Here is a 26,168-nt window from a genome sequence, read left to right on the forward strand (position 1 = left end):
GATTTGTCACCAGAAGGAACAGTGAGTGTCTGTGTCTCGAAGTCCAGATACTGACTTCTTGGCACAGCTCCTGTCAGGACTAGCTGAGTAAGCTTGTGCAAGCTACCTACTCCCTGAGGCCAGATGACCCAGTGGTCAGAAAGGGAGGAGTAACTGGGTGCTTTCTGAGGACAGGGTCAGAGCTAGATCTCCAGGTTCTCTAACTTGGGAAGGTTCTGTAGGACCCCAGGGAGTGTCAAGGTAGATCTCTTTGGTATGCAAATGAATTAACCACTATAAGTTCCTACACTTTCAGAATAAATCAGTAATGTGGGCCACAGGTCCTAATCTAAAATTGGATGGGTGGTCTTTTGTTCTAATAGATGTGGAGAGGAAGAAATGCCCTAGGTTTGTGCTGCCCATTAGGTAGCCAGTAGCCATCTGTGGCTACTTGGATTTAAATTTAAATTAAATTAAAAATTAAGTTCCTCAGTCATGCTAGCCACATATCAAGTGCTTTAGTGGCTTCATGTAACTAGTGTCTGCTGTATTGGGCAGCATGAGCATAGAATTTCAGAAAGTTCTGCTGGTCAGCACTGCCCTAGATCTTTGTTCAGAGCGTGAATATCAGCTACTTGTCCCATAGTGCAGGGCATAGGTGATATGCCCTAGCGTGACTGTATCCATCTTTAAGGAATAAATGGATTACATCTCATTTGGCTAAAGCAGTGCAAGAAACCCTTCAGGAAAAGGATGTTGGCATGGAACAAGAGTTTGAGAAAGACAGGGAGGAGGGGAGGTTAGAGGAAGGAATTAGAAAACTCCTGAACCATTCAGTCCTTGTGCCTCGACTAGACCTGAGCTTCTGTAGGACACAGGGCCCCTAGTGGGGTGTTCTCAGAGATAGTCACCCCGTGCACAACTGATCCCAGCAATGGGTAAATGTGAGAGGAGCAGGGCTGCCCTAGTCCCTAGGAAATCAGGGGCGCTGTCAGCTCTCAGTGATGGGGAAAAGCTTAGTCGTGTTAGGTCCACATTACAGAAGAGGAAATTATGATATAGCAAGTGGCAGGGACGGGAATAATTCAGACTTTCTGAAATTAGGTGGGAGAGGTAACCACTGTATCTGACAGCTGGCTCCTTAGATGCAGGTCTTTGCAGTCAAAGCCGACATATGTTTTGAGGCCTAAGCTTGAATGTTAGTAAGGAAGTATCAGCAATACAGTATGAAGGCTTTTCTATAGATTTGGCACATTGGTTCTGCCTTCCCTGTCAACCCTGCTGGCCAGGGGGCCACACACGGGAAAGAAAGAAATGAGAGGTGGAAGGCACAAGTGTAATTTTGGCTGCTGTCTGGAAGCCATCTGTGGAGGGAGTCACCTTCTTTTCTGGACTTACTCCCAGGTGCGGCTGTAGGAGATGACACCGAAGATGCAAGCACTGAGTTCACGGACAGCATCGAGGAGGAGGCCGCACACAGTAGCCACCAGCAAGTGAGTCCAAGTCAGGTTCGGAGGTCCCAGGGTGGAAGGCTCACGGTCCTGTGGGGTCTGGTGGACAAGGGGAGGTCAGCCTGTGGACTTAGGAGGGAGAACCTGTGTTTTTATATAAGCCACTTCCCAGCCTTCTTCCTGCCCTCCCTGAGCTTCCCAGCCACCTTGCCAACCGTTGTCCTTGCTCCATTCTCTCTCCAATCCACCCTTTGTTTTTACTTCTTCTGTCTCTTATACCTGCCCTGCTACCCCTCCTACCCACCTTTGTTCCTGTGTACCGTCTATAGCTGTAGCTTCAGAAGAATTTTACATGGACACTTCCCCTCTTGGGCTTTTCTAACTGAAACACATCACAGAAGACAGGGAGTCATCGAAGGGCTGCTTGGGGAGGTGGCAGGCCTAGGACCTGCTTCGGGAGAATGCTCTCTGAGAAAATCCAAGAAGATGGGAATGCTTTCAAAGCAGGGATCTGTCTTGGAAAAATCTCATTATACAAAAGAGAACTTTGTTGGCAATCTGACACATCACTCAGGTGTGACATGTCAGTAACCAACAGATGACACATCAAGAGCAAGTCCCTGTCAAATCTGAGAACTTGGTACCTAAAGCTGAAACACTCCTCCCACCAACCATCAGTAAAGGTATAACCAGCATGTTTTCAAGCTCCAGAGTTGAATGTCGTGGACCTCAGAGATTAAGTCAATGAGAGTGATTCCATAGCACTCATTGGAACTCCTGTCTGTCTCCACCTTGCCCAGTGACACTTGGCAGTCACATCTAGGTGGACCAGGCCTGTGACTCTCTGGTTTGTTGAGGAGAAAGTGGATCGTTGGGATCTGTCCTTCTCCAAAAGCAGCTAGGCTTTCTAGTGCTGGCTTCCTTGGAGCTATTACGAAAACTGTAGGGGAAATGAGGCTTTCTGGGTCTATCTCTATATTCCTGCTTCAGAAAAGGAGGAGACATCTAATACACCCAAAAGAGACTGCTGAAGTCTCACGGGATTCAGCAGTCTTTGGCTCTTGAGGACATGAGTGGTTGTTTGGAATACCGCACATTCTCAACACAGTGTCTTTACCTTCTATCAAGATCCCCTTTTTGTTGCTCTAGCCACACCTGACCCTTACTTCTCCCTTGAGTTCCTGCATGAGCTTCACTTCTCTTTTTGCTTGAACACCTTCTGAGTCCTCCTAACTGATGCTTGTAACTAATGATGTATGTATGCTATCGCCCCTCTAGACAGGTCCCTCTGCCTCTCACTTCCTGATTTCTTTGAGGATCATGGGTGACAGAAAGGGGGTTCACTCTTAGCTATACAGGGATGTTGGCCAGTCACTGCTGGTTAGTGCTACTGTGGGACAGGATTATCTTCAGAATAAATGAACAGGACACACAGATATGAAGAGAGCCAGATTCTGATTGACACAGTCTAAACCATCCCTGAAAGTGCAAGTCCTTTGCTCAAATTCTCAGTAGGAAAACTGGTCTGTAAAGTCATTTCTTCCTCAACTTTCTTTCCTATAGCCTAGTGTGGAGAAAACAACCAGACCACATTTTGAGAAAGTTAGTTCAACCCTGGAATAAACTTTTACATTGAAACATTTTTATTTCCCTTGCAATGTCTGCCCTATTGCTTGGCATAGGAGATACTTAATAAATTATTAGTTAATGAATCTTTGGATCAGGGCTTGACTCATGATACACAAAGTATATACCTGCTGGATGAAGACTATTTCTTGAGTGATCATTTTCCTTTCCATCACCTTTCCTTGAAAGTCAGTCTTCAGTGTTTGGTAGGAGTAACCTTGGTGTGTGAAAGCACTATAAAGTTACTTCAACTTTTCTAGAATTTGAGGGTGTTAATCTCTTGCTACCAATTAAATAAAGCTTGCTTTGTTGTGACTGTTTTGTGTCCAGATTCTCAAAAATGTGTTTGCCGGTTTCCAGGGAAATAGTCCCTTGAGATTAGTCTCTGAGTTCCTCCTTGTTATGTCCTTGGAAAGTAGACTTTATTCTCAACACCAGTCTACCTTTCTACCCTAAGCACACAAACACTTCTCCTAACAAACTCATCCAACTTCTGGTTCCTCCCAAGACAAGAACCACCTTTGGGTCAAAGCAGGTGGCTTTGTCCTTGATTTGGCCTCACTCCCCTCAGGAAACCTCAGGTCCGGCCATCATGGTGGTTCTCCTCAGGTGTCCCCCACACAGCTTCACTCTCAGACAAATGTAGGATCTGTAACAAATTTGTGAAAGAGACAAATAAATCATGCTTGCCTTCATTTGAGCTTTTTGCAATGGAGAAAAGTTAATTAAGAATCAAGATTCAAATGCAAAGGAGAAAAAAGTAGACATGTGATGAACTTGAGAAAAGGCCATTTTTAATGCCATTAATTCTGTATAGGAACTGACTAACATTGTGAGAGGTATGGTGCCATAGGGTAAAAATAAATCAACTCTATTCAAACAAGAGATCCACTCTGCACATAGACCTCTATGGGGTGAATGGAAACCCAGCACACAAAACAGCTGAATTTTACCATGGGAGCACTAGAACAGAAAAATTAGGAAATGTGAGGGGCAAAAAAGCCTACAAGAGATATAATTAACAATAAGCCTGAAGTTTTCTTATTACCACCACACATACTGGAAGCTCTGGGTTTATATTTGGGGAAAAATAGAAATACTAATTTCCCATAGATGATAAAGAAAAACTAATAAAAAGGCTAGATCCTGAGACACTTTTAATGCATTTACATTTGAATTTTACAGACAAGTTGTCCAAAGTAAGCCTCTCTAACATGGAAAAAACTGGGACCCCCAAAAAACGGGAAAAAAACAGATCTTTGTTTTCTCATTTTAAAGTGGGAAATTAGACCAAATGGACCTTAAAATCTCTTCTTGTATTAACATGAGTCTTAATTTTTCTTTTTAAACAAACTAGGTATATTTAAATTGATAGAAGAAGATAACACAACTAGAAGTCATTTTAAAAATAGGTATCATTAAAGTTAGATGTTATTTTTAAGGAGTGCACTCTAAAGGTTTAGGAAAGTATAAATGTGTCCATATTCAAATCTTATGACAATATTTTAATTAGTTGGAAAGAGTGTATATAGAAAGATAATGTCACAGCTAAATGAGGGGTGAGGTCATAAACTTTCAAAAGTGGTTTAATCCAGTCCCTCTTCCTTCATTTTGTCCCAAATGCTTGGAGGCACATGTGGAGATGGCAGCCACCAGTGTAATGAAGGCTGGCAGCAGAGCCACTGGGACAGTTGTTCCCAGGAGCCTCCCGCATGTCAGGCACACAACCCCAGGAATGCCTAGGACATGAGCAACTGTGTCCCTGCCCCTTTCTTCTTGGAAACCTCAACTGCTATGCTACTAAATGCCACTGCACATACATGCCGTGAGTCAACCCCACCGCATACTCACAACCTAGATTTTACCCTGCTCTGTTACAAGGTCAAAAGCAAAGGCCAATGGCTTTGTGCCAGGCCAAGCAGCTCTATCAGTCATTGATCCATTTAAGCTGCTCTGGGCAGTGTTATGTCCAATATATTTGTGACCTGAATGAAGGTATAAGGCATATACTTTATTCTACAAATCATCTCTGATCAAGGGACCTCTCCATGATTTATGGAGAAGCACATAAAATATTTTGGTGATTTTGATAATTGGGAAACAATTCTGCCCAGCCAGAAAGAATTTACAAGTGACAAGTGCAAGTCAAGTTATGTATAGAGATAAAAGAAAACAACCCAACCCAGAAATAGCTGTGGGAGAGAGGTGAGAAACTGAGACATCAAAATTGGCCTGAAGTTAAGTAAAATCTCAAAGGGCTGCCTGAGAGCAAAAAGAAGCTAGCATGACATTGGGATGTATTCAGATTAATTCTGGACAGACAGGCAAGAAATCCTTGTACAAAAATACTTTGTCATATGCTGAGTAGATTATCATACTCAGCTTTTGGTTTATATACTTTTAAAGGTGTGGGAAAAACTGGAGAGCAGTCCAAGATGAACAATAAGAAAGTATTAATGTTAAAAAATTCACATTTGAGGAAAAAATATACAAGCTGCTTCAGCTGAAACATTGAGGAGAAACTTCAAGAGTATCCTCAAATAGAAAGAAAAGAAGGGTCTTGAGAAATTGTTTGTGCCTTGTTTCTTCTCACATGCTTAGATTTGTAGGGAGAGTTGGGTTGGCCACAGTCAGCACAGGGGCCGATACCTGTGAAGTGGATTTGCCTGCTGGGCAGGCGGCCTCACTCTAACTTAGCAGCTGTAAGGTGCGAGTCTCCTGCTGCAGTGACCTTGAGCTTCCTCCTCTAACCTGTATCTCTGCCCACACGCTGATTCCGGGACTGACTCCTGACCACCCTCTTAGTCATCCTTTTTGGGGTCTGAGTTACAGGACAGCCTTTGGCTTTGAGTGTTGGTGTTTCAAACCGTGATCTTTGCAGTCAGGGACTCAAGTGTTGTGGAGCTGATGAAGCTTCCTATTTGTGAGGACTCACTGGGAACTGTCCCCTCAGAAACAGAAGAATCAGACCATCCATGCTCTCAGCCCTGTTTAACCCTTATTTGTTGGAATTTGTTTCTCATTTACTATGCGCCTGTGGTTTTGTCTCACTCACTTGCTCATGGCTGCAGTTCTACCTGCTCACTTGCTGTCCTCCCCTCCCAAACCAGTCTCTGGGGCTGGTATGGCTGCGAAGGTCCTTAGGGGGAGCTCACTTTAGTTCTGTCTTTTTTGTTGCCAAGAAAGGCTGCCTTTGTGATCCAACCTTCCTCTTTAATGACCTAACTTCTTTAAACCGTGATTTTCTTTCAGCTCATCAAGGTGGCTTTGGAGAAAAGCCTGGCAGCTGTGGAGCCCCAGAACCTATCTCTTGCGCCTCCTGCCCTGACAGAAGGGGACAGTAGCAGGGCTCTTCAGGAGGAAATGCTCCGCCTGAGGGCTGAGGTCCACCAGCACCTAGAGGAGAAGAGGAAGGCTGAGGGGGAACTGAAGGAGCTAAAGGCTCAGATTGAGGAAGCAGGATTCTCCTCCGTGGCCCACATCAGGTAGGACCTCCCCTCAGGGCGGGCGAGCCTGCCGACTGAGAGACCACCTTAGCCAAGGGACTCACTTGGCTGCAGCCACGGCATTAGTGCTGCCATGGGCTTCTTGGTCCATATCCCAGGCTTCAGGCATTCATGGGTCTACAAATCCTTTAGAGAAAAGTTAATAATGTAGGATAATAGTGATTGTCAATAATTACCATTCAACTTAGTCAAATAAATCTGGTTCTAATTCAGTGTTATTAGCTATGCATATGACAGGAGTGGAAATCTCCTAGTTGGCTGACTGGTATTGCTCTTCTGAATTGATTGGAACATATAAGGCCTCTCCTGCTACCTATGTTGCTTCACTGCTGTATGCAAATCCAGGATAGTCCATGGTGGAAGAGGATTTCTACAGGGACCCCTCCATCTCCACTCAGCTCTCTCTCAGCATCGTAAATCCTTAAATTATGGAGCAGCAATTTTAATAATTTATGATGTTTTATTAACTTTACAGAAGTGGCAAATAGCTGATTCATTAGGTAGATTGGCCACTCTTGGCTTTTTTTTCAAAAGGTTCTTGGGAAACATGCTGATAATGTAGGGCTAATCCATTTATTCATTCATCCTTGAAGGTCATAATCACCATGACCTGTTGTTAGGACAGAACTGTGCAGAGGTACAACTTCTAATTCATACCCTGTTGTTTCTCTGCCACTTCCCTGAATCACAGGATAATATTAGCACTGAAGAGAACCTTAGCATCTAGCCCAATGTCCTTGTTTCATAGTTGAGGAAACTCAGACCTAAAAAGCACTAGTAGCTTGCTCAAGGTTGAGTAATAGTCTGTGGCTAGACATCTTGCTCCCAGTTTTCAAAATCTAAGCCTTTTCTTCTATGACATATAATTTGTCAAACAATTTTTTAAATAGTCTTATGATCACCCTTAGTTCTGATTATTTTACTCTGAATTATCATGATATTTCTTTCCTTAAATTCTGCTTAAGTTAAAGCACAAGTTTTACTTAAACTTTGTCATGTGCAAACTTAGTTGAGCTGCCATGGATAAGAACAGTACACCTCCTTTTTTTTCCAACTATACTTCAATTAAAAAAATGAAAGAAAAATGTCAGGCAGACCCATGAACCAGCTAATTTAAATGCTCTGCTATCTTGCTTTTTTTCTATATCTTGCTTTTAGATCTCAATGCCTAAAGTAAACTTCTTAAAAAAGAGAACAATACATCTCTTTTGATCCTACAATTTAATAAATAATCAAACCAAATGTAGATACCTTTGTGGATTTTTTCCCCTGGAGTTATTAACCAGAGACTCTGTTGTAGCTCTCCACCCATCCTTAGGAATCACTGATACTGCAGAAGATAGAATCTCATTTATGCGTAGCCCATCTTTCATGAAGTTTTTGTTGGGCTTTGCTTTCATTAGTTCGTACTGTGAAAACAGCAGGGTTTTCCCTAAAAAATAAAGTTAAATATTCTTTTCTATACTACAGATGTTCCCCTTTCAAAACTTTTATACCTCAGTTTTGTTAAAATTCTGTCCCCATTTTCTCCAATGAGGAAACTCCTACTCTGTCTGATTCCTGTGCCCTGCAGTATTTTCTTCCTTGAGTCACACTAGACAAGCTCTGCTCTTGGTTCCAAGACTTCAGGATACTGAGAAACCCAATCGAGGGGCATAGCCAGCTTCTGTCCTTCAGGTTGTGAATTACTTGTTTCCTTTGCCTCTTTTAGTCAGTGGTTCTCAATTTAGCATGCTTAAGAATCACCTGCAGAACTTAAGTATAATGTGGGTTTATTGTTCTTGGCTCTAAAGCCTTTTCAACAAGCACTCCATAGGCTTCTGATGTTAGTATTCCTTGGGTCTGCAGCTAGTACAGCAGGATTAAATGGCTTCTCTGCTGTACACCCTGTGCTAACTATACCATATATGTAATTTCATTTAAGTATCCAATAACTCCACTGGGTAAGTGTTATAATCCTCATTTTATAGAAAAGGAGACTGGGGCTCAAAGAGGCTAGGTTGAATTGCCTATTTAATTGAATTGCCTTGTTAAAGCCATGTTGTTTATTGCTTCCACCCAACCCTAGTGAAGGGTTTGGTAGGAAGAAAAGGTGGGTCTAGAATGTCTTGGTGAAAATTAGTTGCTTAGTTTATCTTATTCAACAAATATGAATGTTCCATGTGGCAGGCACTGTGGAGTCTATGGGGATACAGGGTAAATAGGATGGTCAGAGACCCTGCTCTAAAGAAGATAATCTCCTATCACAGGAACTGGATATAAAGCAAGTAATTACATAAGCACAGACTATTATACTTCTAATTGGTATCATTTATTTATTTACTTAGGAGTATAGTTGATTACATTATACTGGTTTCGGGTATGTGGGGAAAATGGCAGTTCCTATGGCCAGGATCCTCACATAACCCTAAACTACTTGATGATGTAACTGGCCTCCTGCTAGGCTACTGCTTCCACACCCATAGGCAATAAACTATTATTGACAGAGACACTATATAAAGAGCTCTACCCAGTGCTCTCGGTGGAGAAAGAGAGGAAGGAGGATTATAGACCTGCAGACTGCTGGGTGCAGACATGATTCTAGTGCTCGACCAACCTCCAGGAGAATAAAGCTGGGTATAAACCCTTTTACCCAAGAGCATTCCATTGTCATTTCTCGGTCTCACTGAATCGATAGTGGACCTGCCCAGGGCTGAAACCCTCAGGCAAGATAGGTGTACAACATAGTGATTCCGTAATTATATATATACCGCAAAATACTCGCCATAGTAACTGTAGTTACCAGTGTCACCATGCAAAGATATAATATTATTGACTATATTCCCTAGGCTTTACTTTTCATCCCAGTGACTTATTAGTGTTATTTATTTCTCCTGTGTTACTAGGTCTCAATTTCTCATCCAGTGTTGGGTCAACTGACTGATGATAATTAATAGAATCCATAATGATGAACTCGAAAGTCCTTATTTTTTTCTTAATAGTGAAAATATGCTGCAATTCCTGAGGCCACTGAAAATTAGAACATGAGGCTGCTTGGCTCAAGAAAAGACAGTCAGACTCTGGGTGTTTTGAGTCCAAGATTTTTAGTGATAGTGTCACCACAAAGTATCTGTGGGAATGCGGGCAAGTCTCTCACCCATCCTGAGCCTTAGTGTTCTTATCTATAAAATAAGCGGGTTGTTGTATGTCTCTGAGGTCGCTTCATGCTCGGGGTGTCTGAGTCTCTGATGAACTGAGATGCGGGTAAACGGGGCTCTAAGAACAGAGGCCAAGACCAGGCCTGGCCCCTGATTGTGTATGTCTCCTGCAGGAACACCATGCTGAGCCTTTGCCTTGAGAATGCGGAGCTGAAAGAGCAGATGGGAGAAGCAATGTCTGATGGATGGGAAATTGAGGAAGACAAGGAGAAGGGCGAGGTGATGGCTGAAGCTATGGGAGCCAAAGGGGGTCTGAATGAGAACGGCCTTCAGGCTGAGTTCAGAAAGCTCCAGGGAAAACTGAAGAATGCCCACAACATCATCAGCCTCCTCAAAGAACAGCTGGTGCTGAGCAGCAAAGAAGGGAATAGTAGACTTAGCCCAGAGCTCCTTGGGCACCTGGCCAGGGAGTTCGACAGAATGAACACAGAGCTCGTTTGTTCTCCTGGGAAGCGCCAGAGCCGAGAGGGGGATGATGTGACCATGAGGCCCCACACCAGGCCCCGGAGCCTCAACCCAGGGTCTGCCCTCTCAGTGGATGCCCACCAAGGAAGGGTGAGCTTAGACAGAATCCAAGACCCTTGGAGAAGGGCTGGAGACGTCAGCTTTTACCTTAGAGAGTTCTGCCCTGTGGGTCAGAACATACCAGGGTGGGGGCACCTTTGCATTACAAGCAGTGGTATTAATACTCCTCACACATTCAACCTCCATAAAGGCTTTTACAATGTCATCTCATAAATACTGTGTAATTAATTTTCTACAAATATTTCTCAAGTGCCTAACTTTCCAGATAACATGCTAGGCCTTGGCAGCAGGCCAAAAAGAGCTGGTCTCAGCCCGTCAAGTACTCAGTATGATGGGAAAAGATGGCACAAAAACATCATTTCAATAGAATGAGGTATCAGGAGGCAGGGGGGTTTATGAGGCGGCCTAGACGTGTGGTGTATGATGACATCTCTTCCTTATCCCTGCCATTTTTGTCACAGCTTATCAAAGCATCTGTCCCTGAGCCTCAGAAGGGTTGTCAGGACCCTCCAATGGGAAGGGGCTTTGCTGAGTAAGCAGAGTGGAGAATGCAGAGAATTCTGAGAGGACAGTGAGGGCAAGAGCATAGGGGGAGATGAATGGAGGTTTTTCAGCCACTGAACAAATACACACTGGGAGCTCCTCCGCAGACTTGATTGGCTATGCTATGTGCTCTAGGTAGAGAGGTGAATAAAACACTGTCCCAGCTCTCCAGGAGCTCTGTCTGGGAAGCAAGTAACTGCCAAATGGCATTAGGAGTGCTGTGACAGACACATGAATAAAGCCCCAGGGCCGAGGTGGGGAGGTGGCCACCGCTGCGTGGGGAGTGCCCTCAGCCTGCCCTGATCCTGTGCTGGCTCTCTCCACAGCTGGCTAGCCGGCCCCAGCACCAGGACCCTGGGCCTCACGCAGAATTTAGCCTGCTGGGACCCACCAAGCAGCTGCGCTCCCAGCTGGCACAGTGCAGACAACGCTACCAAGATCTCCAGGAGAAGCTGCTGATCTCAGAAGCCACTGTCTTTGCCCAGGCCAACCAGCTGGAGAAATACAGAGTCATGTTCGGTTAGTCTTCAGGTGGCCAGGCCCAGTGTCTGTTCTCTCCCGGAGAAGCTCCATGCTTTGTGTACATCACTTTTCTTTCCCAGCCTCAAAACAAATTAAGTCCTGACCACTGTCCTAGACCTGTGGTACTGGGTACATAATTTCAATTTACAGATGGCAGAGAAGAGAATAAGGGAACAAAGTAAATTTGCAATGTGAGTATAGCAAGGCTAACATCTAGGGTTGGTGATTTCTGGTATTAGTCAACAAGCTGCCTTCTATGGACATGACCAATTGTTTCTCTTTGTACCATATCAGATTCTTCAAAAGATATATCATCATCGTTGGTCTAGAATCAGCACTTTCTAATAGAACTTCCTGCAGTGCTGGAAATGTTCATTTTCGATATCACATGTGGTTATGGAGCAAATGAAATGTGGCTTGTTCAGCTAGAGAATTTTAAGTTTTACTTAATTTTAATTAATATGAAGAAGTCACATGTGGCTAGTAGCTACCTTTACAGACACACAGATCCGGATGTCTTGGTAATCTAAATTAATTCAGCTCATTCAGATATTTCCTGAACCTCTGTGGACAAAGCACTTTTTCACTGGGGCTTCTGGAGATGATGGTACACATGCCTGACTCCTCTGGTCCCAGTGAAGCCTAGGTCACCTGTAGGCGAGATCTTCAGTGGCAGACAGGTTCATCCTAATGGAAGTAGCCTCCTGGAGCAGGTGGTCTGTTCTCCCACGTGTCCAAAGAAGCCTCTTTCCCACTCTTGGTCTGACCTTCCTGCTGCCTAAGGGCCAGGGTAGGTGCCCCTGAGGTTGAGGGTGTTGGTGGGACAATTCAGATCCTCCTTAACCACTTCTGTCTCTTCCTGTGCAGGAGAATCCTTGGTGAAGCAAGACAACAAGCAGGTGCAGGTGGATCTCCAGGATCTGGGCTACGAGACTTGTGGCCGCAGTGAGAATGAGGCGGAGCGGGAGGAGAGCACCAGCCCGGGTGAGAGCACGAGTGTGGGGCCCACCTGCCCTCCCCGGAGTCCACCTCGCACTCCAGTGCTGTTGGCGAGTCGCACACCTGATGAGAAGGAGGGCTGAGGGGGTCTTGTGAAGGAAGGGGACGTGGGACCAGAGAGACAGGAAGTTTAGCAGACGCCTCTCACCCAAAGTGAGGCCGAGTGTGAGTTTGCATTTCTGTAGTTCATTTTCAGCACACTGCTATTAAGGAAAAGAAAAGTTCTACCCAACTGATTATTATAGAAGAGACTAGCCCTTACTATTAATGAGGCCAGAGGCACTTTTGGGGTTGTGCAAACCACAAGTTAAAAAAACTTTTTCTGTTGCAAAAGGCCAATGATCGTAGGGATACCCACCAAACTGAAATCTAGAAGAGGAGAGAAACACTGAGTAAAATAAAAGGTGACCACACCTGACTTGCAGGGCTGTATTTGAATGCTAGTACAGTGCTAGGGCTGAAGAAAGGACTACCTCAATGTTTGCTCTAGAATTATGGTCCATGAGACCAAACCTGCCTCCCATTGAAAGGAGGGGCTACAGCATACCCAGCTTTATTCAGGAAGAGGTCTCTGTCTTTTCTCAGAGTGTGAGGAGCATGACAGCCTCAGAGGAACAGTCCTGATGGAGGGGCTGAGCTCTGAGCAGGAACACCTGGGCTCAACACTGGCCAGTCCCCCTGAGAAGAAGCCCCTGGAGAACCCAGTGGGGAAGCTGGAGAAGTTCCAGGCATATGGAAAGTCGGAAGACATCTCTCTCCTACATAAAGACATCAAAGACCTGAAGGCCCAGCTGCAGAACGCCAATAAGATCATTCAAAACCTCAAGAGCCGGGTCCGGTCACTGTCGGTCACAAGTGATTATTCATCTAGTCTGGAGAGACCCCGAAAGCTGAAGGCCATTGGCACCCTTGAGGGATCCTCACCTCATAGTGTCACTGATGAGGACGAAGGGTGGCTGTCTGATGGCACTGGGGCCTTCTACCCACCGAAGCTTCAGACTAAAAAGGATCTGGAGATTCTGACCCAGAGAGTGTCCCAGCTAGAGGCCCAGCTCCCGAAAACTGGACTGGAAGGGAAGCTGGCCGAGGAGCTGCGATCAGCCATGTGGCCTGGGTAAGGAGGGAACTATTTGGACCCTTACTTGGTTGATGACCTTTGAAGTAGGGTAGCTCAGGCATGTAGAAAAGAAAACCCATCAGGGAAATCAGAAGAGCACTTATTTAAATGGTAGACCTTGATCTGAAGAAAGGACAGGCGGGCCCTGCGGAGAAATAGCAGGTCTCCCAAGTTCCCCCTTAGGAATCTATGAGTGAAGTGACAGGCCATATGGCAAGAATGCATAGGCTTGAATCACAGCTCTGGCACTTAGTAGCTATGCAGCCTGCTTAGTCTTTCTGAGCCTATTTCCTCACATAGTAAATGAAGATAATAAGAGAACCTATCTCAGAGCATGGTGTAGATTTAAATTAATTAATACAAATGTTTCTAGTAATGTCTAACATATATTAAGCTCTCAGTACTAGTTACCACCATTATTACTGTTCCTGACACTCTGTGTTAAAAAGCACTGGGTAGGCTTTGGTCTCTGTATCAGTCCCAGTTATCTGTGCTGAGTAACAAACTGCCCCAAAGCTTAGTGCTTCACACTATAGTGTACGTGGACTGACTGGGCTTAGCTGGGTGGCTCTCACCTGGGTGGGCTCACGCAGCTGCCATCAGATGGTGACTAGGGCTGGAATCAACAGTATGGCTGGGCCAGGGGCATTGTCTGCATTCACATGTCTAGTGGTGTGGTGCTCCTCGGCTTCTCCCTTTCTCCATGTGGCTTCTTGTTTTCCTGGGCCTCTGCTCCTGCCTTGGGCCCCTCATAGAATGGTGGTCTCAGGGTAGTTCCACTTCTACATGGCAGCTGACTTCCAAGAGACAGAGAGAGGAGGTTGCCTGGCCAGTTAAGAGCTACTCCTGAACTTGGCACAGCGTCACCTCCACTATATTAACTAGGCCAAAGTGGTCACAGAGCACCCCCAAGAGTTAAAGAGGTGGAGGTTAGCCTCTGCATGATGGTGAAAGAGGGGCAAAGCCATATTGCACAAGAGCATGTGGAGTGGGAGCCTGTATAAAATAGAGATGGTCTTTGAAATAGATGACAGGAAAGGTCCTATCCAGATTTAGGATTAAGTGGTTCTAATCACTTAATTTATGTTTAGTATGTATTGAGTGCATTTGCTCAGTAAATATATGTTAGTATATTGAGTATCAACTGTTGAGTCTACACTGTACAGGTGCTATAAGGGGTATAAAATATGGTGCTGTATTTACCACCACAGAACTTAGGAGTCATGTCTGGGCATGTGACTAATGTATATAGAACGGTGGCATACTAAGCTGTTTGATGGAATCATCTCTCAAAGCAGAAATACCTCCTTTGGTGTATGTGCCAGAATTCAGCTTAGGGGAGTTTGTACAGATGTTCTCACAGAAATTTCTACAGAGGACCCATAACTTAATACTGTTTTTCATTCTTACTCTTTGCTTTTCTTTCCTGCATTAGGAAATATGATTCCCTGATTCAGGATCAGGCCCGAGAACTATCCTACCTACGCCAGAAAATACGAGAAGGGAGAGGTATCTGTTATCTTCTCACACAGCATGCAAAAGATACAGTAAAATCTTTTGAGGATCTCCTAAGGAGCAATGACATTGACTACTACCTGGGGCAGAGCTTCCGGGAGCAGCTTGCCCAGGGAAGCCAGCTGATAGAGAGGCTTGCCAGCAAACTCAGCGCCAGTAAGTTGGCCCCAGGCGTCTGGGATACTCTGTCACTCCCCCAGCCCCAGGCCCACGTAGCTGGCTGCCTCCACCGCAGCCTTTTAACCCAGGACCTGCTTCCACTTCATTTCCTGGGTGGCTGTCGGGGATCAGCCTGCCCAGTGCGAGCACTGAGGAGGCGCACATGGGTTGGAGAGGCCACAGTTACAACTGTAGGAACATCAGCACACAAGGAGTGCAGCCTTCAGGAAAGCAGGCTGTAGCCACCCAGCACTGAGGGGGAGACAGGGAGAAAAGACAGCAGAACCTCACTATAGTGGAAAGAATCCTGAGTTGAGAATTGCAGGACCCAAGCTCTAGCCTGGATGTTGCCATTAACTTGCTTTGGGCAGATGGCTTGTCCTTTGGGGACCTCTGTTTCTTCATTTATTACATGAGTGTAATTCAAATATGGATAAAGCCCCAGGCCCCTCTGGACATGGTTCAGGCACTGAATGTCATAGTACAAGGACTAGGGTTGTTGGTTATTATTGGATCCCTTTACTTAGAAAATCTCCTGAGCATGCCCGAGGGAGGACAACAGGATCAGTCTTGGTGGCAGGTGCAGAAGTGGGGCAGCGCTGTTTGTCATCTCCTCAAAACAAGAACAGGTTCTGCATGAAAGCTGTGATGGGATGCCAAGAGGTGCATCAGGGAGTCAGTCTGTGACTGGCTCAGAGGCTGGGCTGTCCCAGAAGGAAGCTGGGCGAGTGCCATTTGAACTCTTTTGCACTGATTTAAGGCAGAAGAAATCATGCTGGTAATCGTCAGGTCAGGGAGGTTCTGCCCAGTGAGCTCTGGAGAGCCTGCAGGTCTCCTTTCTAAAGACAGCAATCTGAGGCCTCCCAGAATAATTATCCCACCTGTCCTGGACACACTTAGAGCAGTCACTATTCTGTACCCAAATAGGCTTTTATAATGGGTGAAGCGGGACCTGTTTAATTTCTTACCATTTCTCTCTGAATTTGGTTTGCAGAGGATCATAAAAGTGAGACAAATCAAGCTGGACCTGAGCCGCTGGCCCTCAGGTAATGCAAAGTAGGATCTGAGAAAGGAATCAGGAACCAGGCCCAAGGGGTCAAGGGTGGCCAGGATTACACAGATCAAGGAGGAAAAAAGGAAAATGCTGATTGTAATGAATTCATTTATTCACGGAACACCTTACTGTGCTTTTAGCCTAATTCTTTACTCTCTTTTAATATAATTCTATTAATTTCTATTCACATACTTATTCTCCAGGATCAGTAACCTAGAGTCAGTCTGACCTAAAAGTAAACCAAGCAGGATTCAGGGGTCCTTGGCAACCCCCAAGGTTCTCCTCTGCCTTCCCCTTGTGTATTTAAAGACCAGGGTGTACTTTCTGCCAAGTTGGCTTACCCTGAGTTGAGTTGGAAGCTAGTTTAATAGCCAGCCAATTTCCTTGGGTGAAAAAAGGAGCATATTACAAATAATAGCAATTGTTCTTCATGAATAATTACTAGTGAGTTACTCCTAGTAAGCAATTACCAGCACTATTCCTAGTGAAAAAGGCCTAGATGTTGCAGGTACCTGGGAAGCTACAGCACCTTAAAAACCAGATTTTAATGAGTCACTGCATATAATCTTAAAATATGTGATGAAATCTGGTTTCAGAGTCCATTGTAGTCACAAATTTGAGCCCCTTTGTGTCACGAGTGTGCTGTAGACCACATAGTGCTTCTCAGAGTAACTGGTGAAGGACAAAGCATTTTGTTTTTGTTTTCATTTCTATCCCACCACAGACACATATATGTTCTCTGCCTCAGTCAACCAGAGGATTCCACTTACCATGCTCTTGGATGTTGTGGTAATGCTAAACTGCTGTTTGTTTCTCAGTGTTTACTCTCAATTTCCATACCTATCTTGCTGGTGACCAGCAGTGCTCTAACTACAGCTGTACTTCAAGCAGCAGTGCCTTAGAGGGCTAGCTGAGTATCCACTGTGCCTCGGCATATCATGTGGCCAGGGCACTTAGTAGCTATCGCTCCTCCTTCCTCTGCATCTCACCTACTCTCCACACCTAATCAGAGACAGTTTATTTCAATTATTCTTTGCAGGAATGGTACCCTTGACTTACATGGCTTTTCCAATTGCCTGAGTCAGGGCTAGCTGGTCCAGCAAGCTTGGTTTCACCTGTTGTCCTCCTTCATGCTTCTAGGCTCAGCAGGGAGCTGCAGGAGAAGGAGAAAGTGATTGAACTCCTGCAGGCCAAGCTGGATGCCCGGTCCCTCACACCCTGCAGCAGCCATGCCTTGTCTGCCTGCCACCGCTCCCCCAGCAGCTCCTCCTTCCTGTCTGATGAGCTAGAAGCCTGCTCTGACATGGACATAGCCAGCGAATACACACACTATGAGGGCAAGAAAGCTTCACTGGGCCACTCAGGTAGCCTCCACTTTCTGGGTGGTACCACCTCTATCTCAGCTGAGAGGCGACTTCCACAACCAGGCCTAAGATCCACCTTGTGTGTATCAGGCTGAACTTGGCTCTGGGGCTAAGGGTCAAGCACAAGCCCCAGTGGGTCAGGACCTTTATTCTGCCTCTGACTCTAGAAGTTACCCCTGTCACCAGGTCTCCTCCAGCAGGTAAAAGCTGTTGGGCCCAATGTGAGCTGCAGGAGGGAGAGGGCAATCACAGCAGACTTCTTTTCCCCACTATTCATAAGCATAGAATCTGCCTGACTGACTGACCTCCTCCTTTGAGATGCGACAGCTTATCGCTCGTGCAGTGGTCGTGGCCAGCTACACCTCTGGAACAGCGTCCCCTGGCATCCATGGCTGTTGTATCCAGCCAGATGCTGTTGGTTTTGCCTGGTGTTTATGGAGGTGCCGTTTTCATGGGTTCAGGGCTCTGAGCCCCACTGTCCCCTTTAGGGTGGCTTTCCTCACTGAAGGAGCTCTCCGCAAGCAAGGAAGTGAATACTGCTCACATGCTTGTGTTTGGCACTTTCCCCGAAAGCAAGGCTCTGCCCTGGTACCGTGGGTTAAATATAGGGCCAGGGGTCAGTTCTTCGCAGAACACCAAACATTTTCTTTCATTTGTGGGTTTTGTAGATTGCATCCATCATTCCAGTCCTTCCGCTGTACTGTCTTCTAAACCATCAGCAGCTCAGGGGGTTAAGGCCGAACCCAGCAGCAACACCATCAGCTTGGCAGCTCCCCAGAACCTCCCTCAAGAGGCCAGCCAGGCCCTTCCAGGTATGCAGCAGCCAGTGGGCAGGGGCTTCATCTCCTTCCCTCAGCTGCTTGTTTGACTGTTCTTTGGGGATGTATGTTTACACTGTTAGGGGCTTATATGCATCCAGTCCAAAACAAATCTTAATTCGCTAATTGTGTCAACTTTTCTTTGTTTAACTGTTTTAGAGAAACAAGAAGTCTACAATAGACTTTGATGTGCATACCAATATTGACTAGTAGTAGGCTAATCATTTTAAAGTAAACATTTTCATTTCTTTGTCTCGTTCTGCTCTGGGGAGCAAACAGGCAGTGTCTCTCCCAGGATCATAGCAGCCAGAGAATAGAAAGAAACATTTACTGCTCCCAAACACACATTACCTTCTTTCCTGCACAGTGGGCCTCTGCAGTATGTGCAGCTGTGCGCTTCCTGGCTGACGATGCTTCAGTATCCTCAGTAGGAGTCTATCCATATTATGTTCCCATTCATGGGTTTATTAATGGGTTGGCAGGCCTTGATACCTAGTGTGAATCCTGGGGCCACCCAGAGGCATACATTTCATTTCCCTGCCTCAGCCTAGTTGCCAGGGTGTGCTGTTCAATCGCAGCTCCACACCAGTGTTGGCAGTGGGAGGGCAAACCTTGTCCTTGCATTCTAACCTCCACCACAACTGGCTGCCTGCCTCCAGTGTGGGGTGTGGGGAGACCGGACTCCTGCAGACATGCTCCCAGAAAGCACAGTGCTTTCCTTCTGCTGCCCCCATGTTTCCTGAGAACGGTCACCCCAAATCTGAAGGAAGAGGATATGACTCCTCTGGAGCCTTGCCTTACACCTTCTGGGCCAGAGTGGGCAGCAGCTGGGCCAGAAAGCCAAGGGGAGGGAGAGCTGCTTGCAGAGCACTGTAGACATCTGCATAAATACTTTGGGGTCAAACAGAGCAGAAGGCCAAGGATTTTAAAGTGACATTGCTCCCTGAAGGATGCCTGGACTATGTCATTTGACAATTTGGCTCTTTGCAGTTCTGTTCTGGTACCATGTTAGCATCCTGCAGCAAGGGGTGTGTTTGGGAATGTAATCATTTTCTTTCATGTGAGATATTTTCCACAGGTCAGTTTTGGTTTCTGCTCCCTCCATGGACTACCTGCTGTTTAACTGTTTTTAGGAAAGAGGAGAGAGATTAAAACATCAGAACATCCCAGGGTTCCTAAAGACCTACTGTAGATGGGCTGCGCAATGGTCATCTGTGAAGATTTTTTTAAATGCACATTTCCAAGCCTTACTCCCAGAGTTTATGATTCAGGTCTGCATTAGGGCCTGAATAATCTGCATGTATTAAGAATTTTTGCCAAGTGATTCAAATGCCCAGATTTTAAGCCATTGTGTCTGAGTCAGTTTACTAAACCTCTCTTTTTCATTTGGTGAATGAACAAATTGGTTTGGGATTCTGATGTTTGTTTCCATCAGAGCCTTGGATTACATATATTAGTCATGCACATTTGCCCCAGTCCTGGCCCACTCCTGCCCTCCTCAGCATGAGCCCTGGTGCTTTCAGAAGAGGAGTTCTAGGTGTAGGGAGAGTCTTGTCACAGGGGCAAGGACTGGCACATGCTGGCATATACCAGGGGCCCTTGGCAGCATTCAGGCACAGCCATCCTGATCTGTTCATGCCAGAATGGCTCAGATGGGGCTCTGCCAGCTGCCAGAGTTACCATTATGCCACCTTGTCTTCTCTAGCTAATTGTTTTCAAGATGAGTATAGAATATGCATGCAGGAGAGCCTGGCATGAAGAAGGAGGAGGGTCAGTCAAGCCAGCCTCTAGGGTAGCAGTGTCCACCCTTGGCCTTGGGCTTGGCACTGATCACCCTTAGCCATCTCAGACGGAGCCACATTGAATGATAGCCACTCCCCAAGGAGACCTGTGGTCAGGGAGTAGTTTCATCTGCTCAATTTTCTACCCATTCCTTTCTCTCACTTCCTGTAATGATGTGTCTCCTTTCTCCCTAACTTTCTATTTCTAGGCCTTCATTTTCCCTCCATACCCACGCTGGTTAGCCTCCCCCAGGCACCACTACCCTCCGCTCCACCCAGCTTCCTGCCTTTCAGCTCCACTGGTCCTCCCCGCCTTGGCTGCTGTGAGACACCCATGGTCTCCGTGGCGGAGGCTCAGCAGGAGCTGCAGATGCTGCAGAAGCAGTTGGGAGAAAGTGAGCACCACCTGCTGCTTTTGTGTGCTTGAGAGTGGCAGCCCCAGCCTGTGGGGCTCTGCATGGCTTTGGCTTGATGGCGGAGTTTTAGAAGAACAACATAGGGGTACATGTTACCAGTGGATGACTGAGGGATAGCTCTGCTTGCTTTTTTGGGAAATGTACTTGCTGTTATCTTTCCAGTGTGTGTGTCTTATCAGTTAACAGGAACATATGTACATCAGGTCCTAGGCCTGGTCCTCTCCCACTGCTGATGGTGTGCGGTACCACCAGGCATGCTGAAGCCCCAACACTGGGGGCAGGTTGATTGGCAGGACATGGGAGAGAGCTCTGTGCCTTGCCTCTGCAAGATGAAGTGACCATGAAAAAGGTTCAATGGAGTCCTCCCAGGGCTATTAGAGCCTCTTGCTGTGACATGCTCTTAATAGAGTTCAGATCCAGACATCAGCAGGTTGGAAGCAAAAAGGGTGGTGGTAGAGGAATTCAGAAGGGATGACAGAGCACTTCTTCCTATTGTACAAGGTTTATTTCTACCCCGAGACAGGTGACATGTGGGCTGCTAGAACCAGAGAAGCACAGGCTGTGATGTTTGATTATGATGTCTGTCCTCTGACTCCCAGAGATAATTGATCTTATGTAGTCACAGAATTCATAGACCATGTACAGTATTTTTTAGAAAACGGGTTGGTATAGGTAGGGGCTGGATTCCTCATCATATTATGTGTGTTCAGAAGAAAAAAGAAAAACTTCACATGATGAATTTGCTCTCTAATAGTATTTAAGAAAAACTGGAAAGCAATTGGAAATTACCTAAAAACCACATTCTGTGCCTGTAAAGAAGCTCAGGTGAGCCAGAGATTAGTGGTAAGGGTCACCATGCAAAGATGATTAAACACATTACTGCATTAATCCAGTGACCTAAAACCACACCCCAGAAGTTGTACACCTGAAACCCCAAATGTCGTACACCTGAAACCCCAAATGTCATTTATACCAGCTCATTTCTTTTGTCAACCCTGAAAATTAATATAGTGTCTACTCACCACCAGTTTGATGTCCAGGGCCAACCAGACTAAGACCATTTTTAGGAGAGTTTGTACATCTTTCTGCAGGCAGTGAAATGTTAGAGGCTACCTTCTGCGTATCAGCTTTACCCGGGTACAACTATCTAGGCTTGCTTAGTAACATGAACCTGGTGTTATCTGCACCTCACATAACTTGCATGGTAGGTAGAGCCAGAGCAGGGCACTGAGGCTCGGGGAAGTCAAGCTACTTGCTCAAGGTTGCTAGTAAGGGGGAGAGATGGGCTTGAATCCTGGTTTTCTGCTCCTGGTTCCATGTTTCCATTATACCTTCTGCCTAGGATGGTTTTGTTACCATTCTGCTCAGTGCATGGAGCTGAGCTAAGCTGCACAAATTCTATAGGCCCCTTGCAACCATCTTTTTATTTCTCCCTACAGCTCAGTGGAAGGTGCTGGTGTGTCTGGCCTAGAACTGGTTACTTCAGAAGCTCTGGAACCAAAAGTTGATGATAATAAATGTGTCCTATACCTAAATGGCAAGGGTGTTCTCATTTTTAGCTTACTTTTCCTTTCCTTTCCCTTCCACATTTGTCCAAAGGGGAACACGGAAGGAGAGCACTGTGCTTGAAAAGGGGTCCGTTGATGTGGGTGGAACTCATATCTAGTCTGTGCCATTGGCCAGAATTTGGATTTCCCAGCCTTGGTGGGAAGAGCGCGGTGCTTTCTCTTCCCTCCTGAAGTGTGGTCCTCTCTGAGGAACCAGAGCTTACCAGCCGGTGATCCTTATTTGCTTCGCACTCAGCTTCCACATGGACAGTGGTGCATGGTGGCTTCCCAGGTCACTGTGAGGCTGAAATCTGCTTGTGCAGGAGTCCGTCTGGTATCTTTGCCTGGTTTAGGGCATGTGCTCTGCCGTGTGGCCAAGGGAGACCGGAACATGAGAACACTGATCACTGTTACTGATAGACTTGGAACCTCCTATGACCTTGGTTAAAAGCAAGCTGACTGTCAACAACCACTGATTTCCCCCTTTGTCCTGTGCTGGGGTGAGTTGAAGAGGGTGTGAAGGAAGTAGGAAATCACATCTTTATTGAATCCAAACTAAAATTTCCGTGCTGACATTTTTCATTGTCCTCTTTAACTCCTAGCAATCCTAATGAATATCTAGTATTTTGCAAACTGGGGAAGGAGAGACCCATACAATACTTTTCAAATGTTGCTGCCTATTAGAATCACCTGGGATGATTTAAAAACATCCAGAGCTCAAGTTATACCCCAAACTAATTAAGGCATGTCCAGGCATCATTGTCCCAGGTGGTTCCAGTAGCCAAATTTAGGAACCCTTGCAAATGGACTGGAGTCATTGCTTTGACCCCTCAAAGCAGTTTGGCTGGGCTGGAGGAAATGAGGACCCCAGTCCTATTTGCTGAGGTGGGGCTCCCTGTTCACCCCACTGCCCATGTTAATAATGCCTGAAGGAAGGCACCACTCTGAATGTGAATATCCTAAATACAGCTCCCCTCTTTCTGTCTCTCCCCCAACCTGGGCTTCTTCTCAGATGAGAAGCAGAGGTGATGGGGCTCAGTGGCAAGCCTAAGGTGTGTGAAAGCACCAGCCTATGAAATGAAAGGTCTTACTTCCTCCATGGAAGAGTGTTCAGTGACTCTTTAGACAGGGTGGTGACATTTTATGGTTACTTGAATCATGTTATGGTTACTTGAATCATGTTGGGGGAGGTCCAAATCACTACCCAGCTTACACAGAACTTCCCTCAGCCTCAGCGAGTTTTTCAGTCTAGAGGAGTTGGGGATGCCATGGCTAGCTGGATTTCATGTCTCCTGTTTCCTCTGAAGACCCCAAAGGAGAAGAGAAAAGACTGGCTAGTTAGTTTCCAGGGAAGGCAAGTCCTCAGGGCAAACAAGTATTCCTGTTCACAGGAGGGCCCAGTGCTGTACCCCATTATATACTCTTGACACTGACTCTGGGGGTGAGTCTACTTCTGGATCTTCCCTGGACTCTGTCATGAGGGATCATAGTAGGAACCAGGAGCAGGGTCGCTGGACTCTTCTTTTATATAACATGTGATTCTCAGATACTTTATCCATCATCTGCTTCTTGTTTTCATGCTAGCAAATGTATGGGGTGAACATTATAGCCTTTAGGTTAGGAGCCTTCATCTGACCGGTCTTCTGCAGAGGGCTGGAATCCTGACGAGCCACTTGTCCCCTGTAGTGTCTGTTCTTAGCAGTCACACACTTCCTTGCTGACCCTTCCCTTCTGATATATGTGTCTCACCCACATTTCTTCCTGCCCAGGTGTCAGCACCATCCAGCCTGCTTCCCCAGCTGCACTGCTGACCAACCATTCAGAAGCCAGCTCTTCTCACTACCTCCACCCTCCCCAGCCCCACTGCCCTCTGAGGGGCCCCATGGAACTGGGCAGAATCCTGGAGCCTGGGTCCCTGGGCAGCAGTGGCAAGTGGGACATGAGGAGGCCTCACAAAGGGAGAGTATCTGGGGACCTATCCCCAGGCTCTTCTGTATACCAGCTGAACTCCAAAGCCACAGGTAAAGCCCTGTGCTGAGCAGGTCAGTCTGTGAAATGAAACCTTCCTTAGAGTCCATCTCTCTCCTGTCTGGCCAGGGCTTTTCTCATTCTTCCTCTGGTCCCTGGATCACAGAATGGGAATGAAATGAAAGGACCATGTCAGTGCTCAGCCCTTTCCAAGCGCATCTGATCAGCCTCCCTGACCAGGGACCAGGTGCTGTGCAGGAACGTAGGAGAGTCAGGGACCCACCTCTGTGCCCTCACCTCCGTGTCCTTCTCTCTCTCTCCCTGCAGCCTGACCTGCTCACAGCCCACTCGTAGACCCCTCCAGAAGGCCAGGCACACATTTTCACAGGACACTCTTCCATCAGTCAGGAGTTGTTGGAGAAAGGGTGGCTATTTCTCCACAGCTCCCCACCTCCTACAATTATCCTGTGTACAAACAACTCAGCTTTTCCCCTCATGCCCAGCTCTCCATTCAGGGCCAAGAGGCATGGTGCCAGGTGGAGAGGCGCTGGCTTGCTGGTGGGTGTAGGGATGAGCTCAGTTCCGACCATGGATGTTTGACCCTCCCAGGGAAAGCTGGCACCCTACAGTGTGTGGGCACCATGGTCGCCCATCAGCGGCCTCCCGTTGCTCTTGTCTTCACTGCTGTTCTTGCCTTGTGGCTGCCTTTTCATCCTCTAGTCAGCCATGTCAGGGCAGGCTCTCCTGCCTTCCTTCCCTAGTAAAAGAAACTTGAAGAAAACAGTCAGGAGAGTCACTAGCCACACGGGAGGAGTTTATGTTCCTGTACTTTGACGTAAGTCTTCTCTCTCAGGGTGGAGGAGGAGCTTTGTCCCTCCCTAAGAATGTCCAGTCAAGTATCTGTAAGAGGAAAGGTGTTAGCGCGAGGCTTTCCTGGTACCTCTCAAAGTCACACTCAGGAGGTGGCCACCCCTTCCCAGATGCCAGGCTACAGTCCACGGCTGTCAGTTAGTTTTCTAGACCATGTGGAACTCTGTAACACCAGTTACACTGGTAACTGGACGCTCGCATTTAGAACTCCCTTGCACTTATCCTCGTATGGAAGGAGGCCCACAGGGCTTGCTTAGCACCAGGCCATCCTTTCATCTTATCCCTGCTCTGTGTTTGCACCCAGTTTGCTTGTTAAACAAGATTTGCCATGTTCTTAGTGCCCATGGGAGAGACTGCAGTTGGCAGAAGGATGGTGATGTCTTGGGATCTTGCCGAGAGGCCCCTGCCTGAGCTGGACCCTCCACATGGGCCCTGCCAGTGACCAGGATTCTGTCTCCCACCTCTCTCCTGTCCTGGTGGTATGGCTGCAGGGGCTGACCTGTTAGAAGAGCATCTTGGTGAAATCCGGAACCTGCACCAGCGCCTGGAGGAGTCCATCTGCATCAATGACCGCCTGCGGGAGCAGCTGGAACACCGGCTCAGCTCCACTGCCCGCAGAGCTGGTAGGATAGGCCCAGCTTCCTACTTCTGCTCACAGTTGGGGAACTTCTGAAGGGAGGGCTCTTAGGCAGTTCTCAAAGCACCGTGGTATGCTTTAGTCTGCTGGTTCCTTGGAAACGTCCAGTGAGGTGGGAGTGAGGGTGGGGCAAGTACTTCTATCCTCACTTCGTAGATGTATCTGAGCTCAGAGAAGAACTGTGCTCATGGCACAGCTAACAAGGTCTGGTTTCGAGAGTCATCTGATTTCTCATCCCTCCTTAGTCTGCTCACATACTGCCTGCTGGCTTCTCTGTGCCCTCGTCACATGATTAGCAAGTGGGAGAGCCAGGTCTGCAGAGCCCCTTCCTCAGCCACTTACCTAGGTGAGCTTTCTCCCCACGCTCTCCTCCCAGGCAGCTGTCACTTAGAGGCCATCTCATACACACACCCTTGTCCTGCCCACAGCAGTAGCAGCTATTTAGGGGAAAGAGGCTCCTGAAGAACTGCAGCCAGAGCACGTGATACTATGAGCACAGACCCTGCTGAAAGGAGGCACAAAAAACAGGCATTTGGCACATCTGGTGCCTCGAGTCCCTGGGGTTCCTCTGGGT

The 26,168-nt window shown here is 46.7% G+C and overlaps 1 protein-coding gene across 21 annotated transcripts in view; it reads left to right on the forward strand.

Moving 5' to 3' along the window:
• The window catches only part of PDE4DIP (myomegalin), a 245,740-nt gene that overhangs the window by 189,467 nt on the left and 30,105 nt on the right, over window positions 1-26,168 (forward strand). For 10 of the 21 annotated variants that reach the window (XM_057500610.1, XM_057500611.1, XM_057500615.1 and 7 more), the window contains 13 exons: window positions 1,384-1,472; window positions 6,309-6,541; window positions 9,873-10,314; window positions 11,154-11,346; window positions 12,217-12,333; window positions 12,934-13,462; window positions 14,901-15,136; window positions 16,134-16,185; window positions 17,334-17,557; window positions 18,226-18,369; window positions 20,366-20,551; window positions 23,889-24,140; window positions 25,449-25,580. In XM_057500610.1, the coding sequence (XP_057356593.1) occupies window positions 1,384-1,472; window positions 6,309-6,541; window positions 9,873-10,314; window positions 11,154-11,346; window positions 12,217-12,333; window positions 12,934-13,462; window positions 14,901-15,136; window positions 16,134-16,185; window positions 17,334-17,557; window positions 18,226-18,369; window positions 20,366-20,551; window positions 23,889-24,140; window positions 25,449-25,580 (2,829 nt within the window). Of the gene's footprint in view, window positions 1-1,383; window positions 1,473-6,308; window positions 6,542-9,872; window positions 10,315-11,153; window positions 11,347-12,216; window positions 12,334-12,933; window positions 13,463-14,900; window positions 15,137-16,133; window positions 16,186-17,333; window positions 17,558-18,225; window positions 18,370-20,365; window positions 20,552-22,011; window positions 22,108-23,888; window positions 24,141-25,448; window positions 25,581-26,168 lie in introns of those variants that run through there. The other 11 variants (XM_057500617.1, XM_057500621.1, XM_057500612.1 and 8 more) reach the window with 4 other exon arrangements.

Source organism: Manis pentadactyla, chromosome 4 (genome assembly GCF_030020395.1).
Source record: "Manis pentadactyla isolate mManPen7 chromosome 4, mManPen7.hap1, whole genome shotgun sequence".
Lineage (NCBI taxonomy): Eukaryota > Metazoa > Chordata > Mammalia > Pholidota > Manidae > Manis > Manis pentadactyla.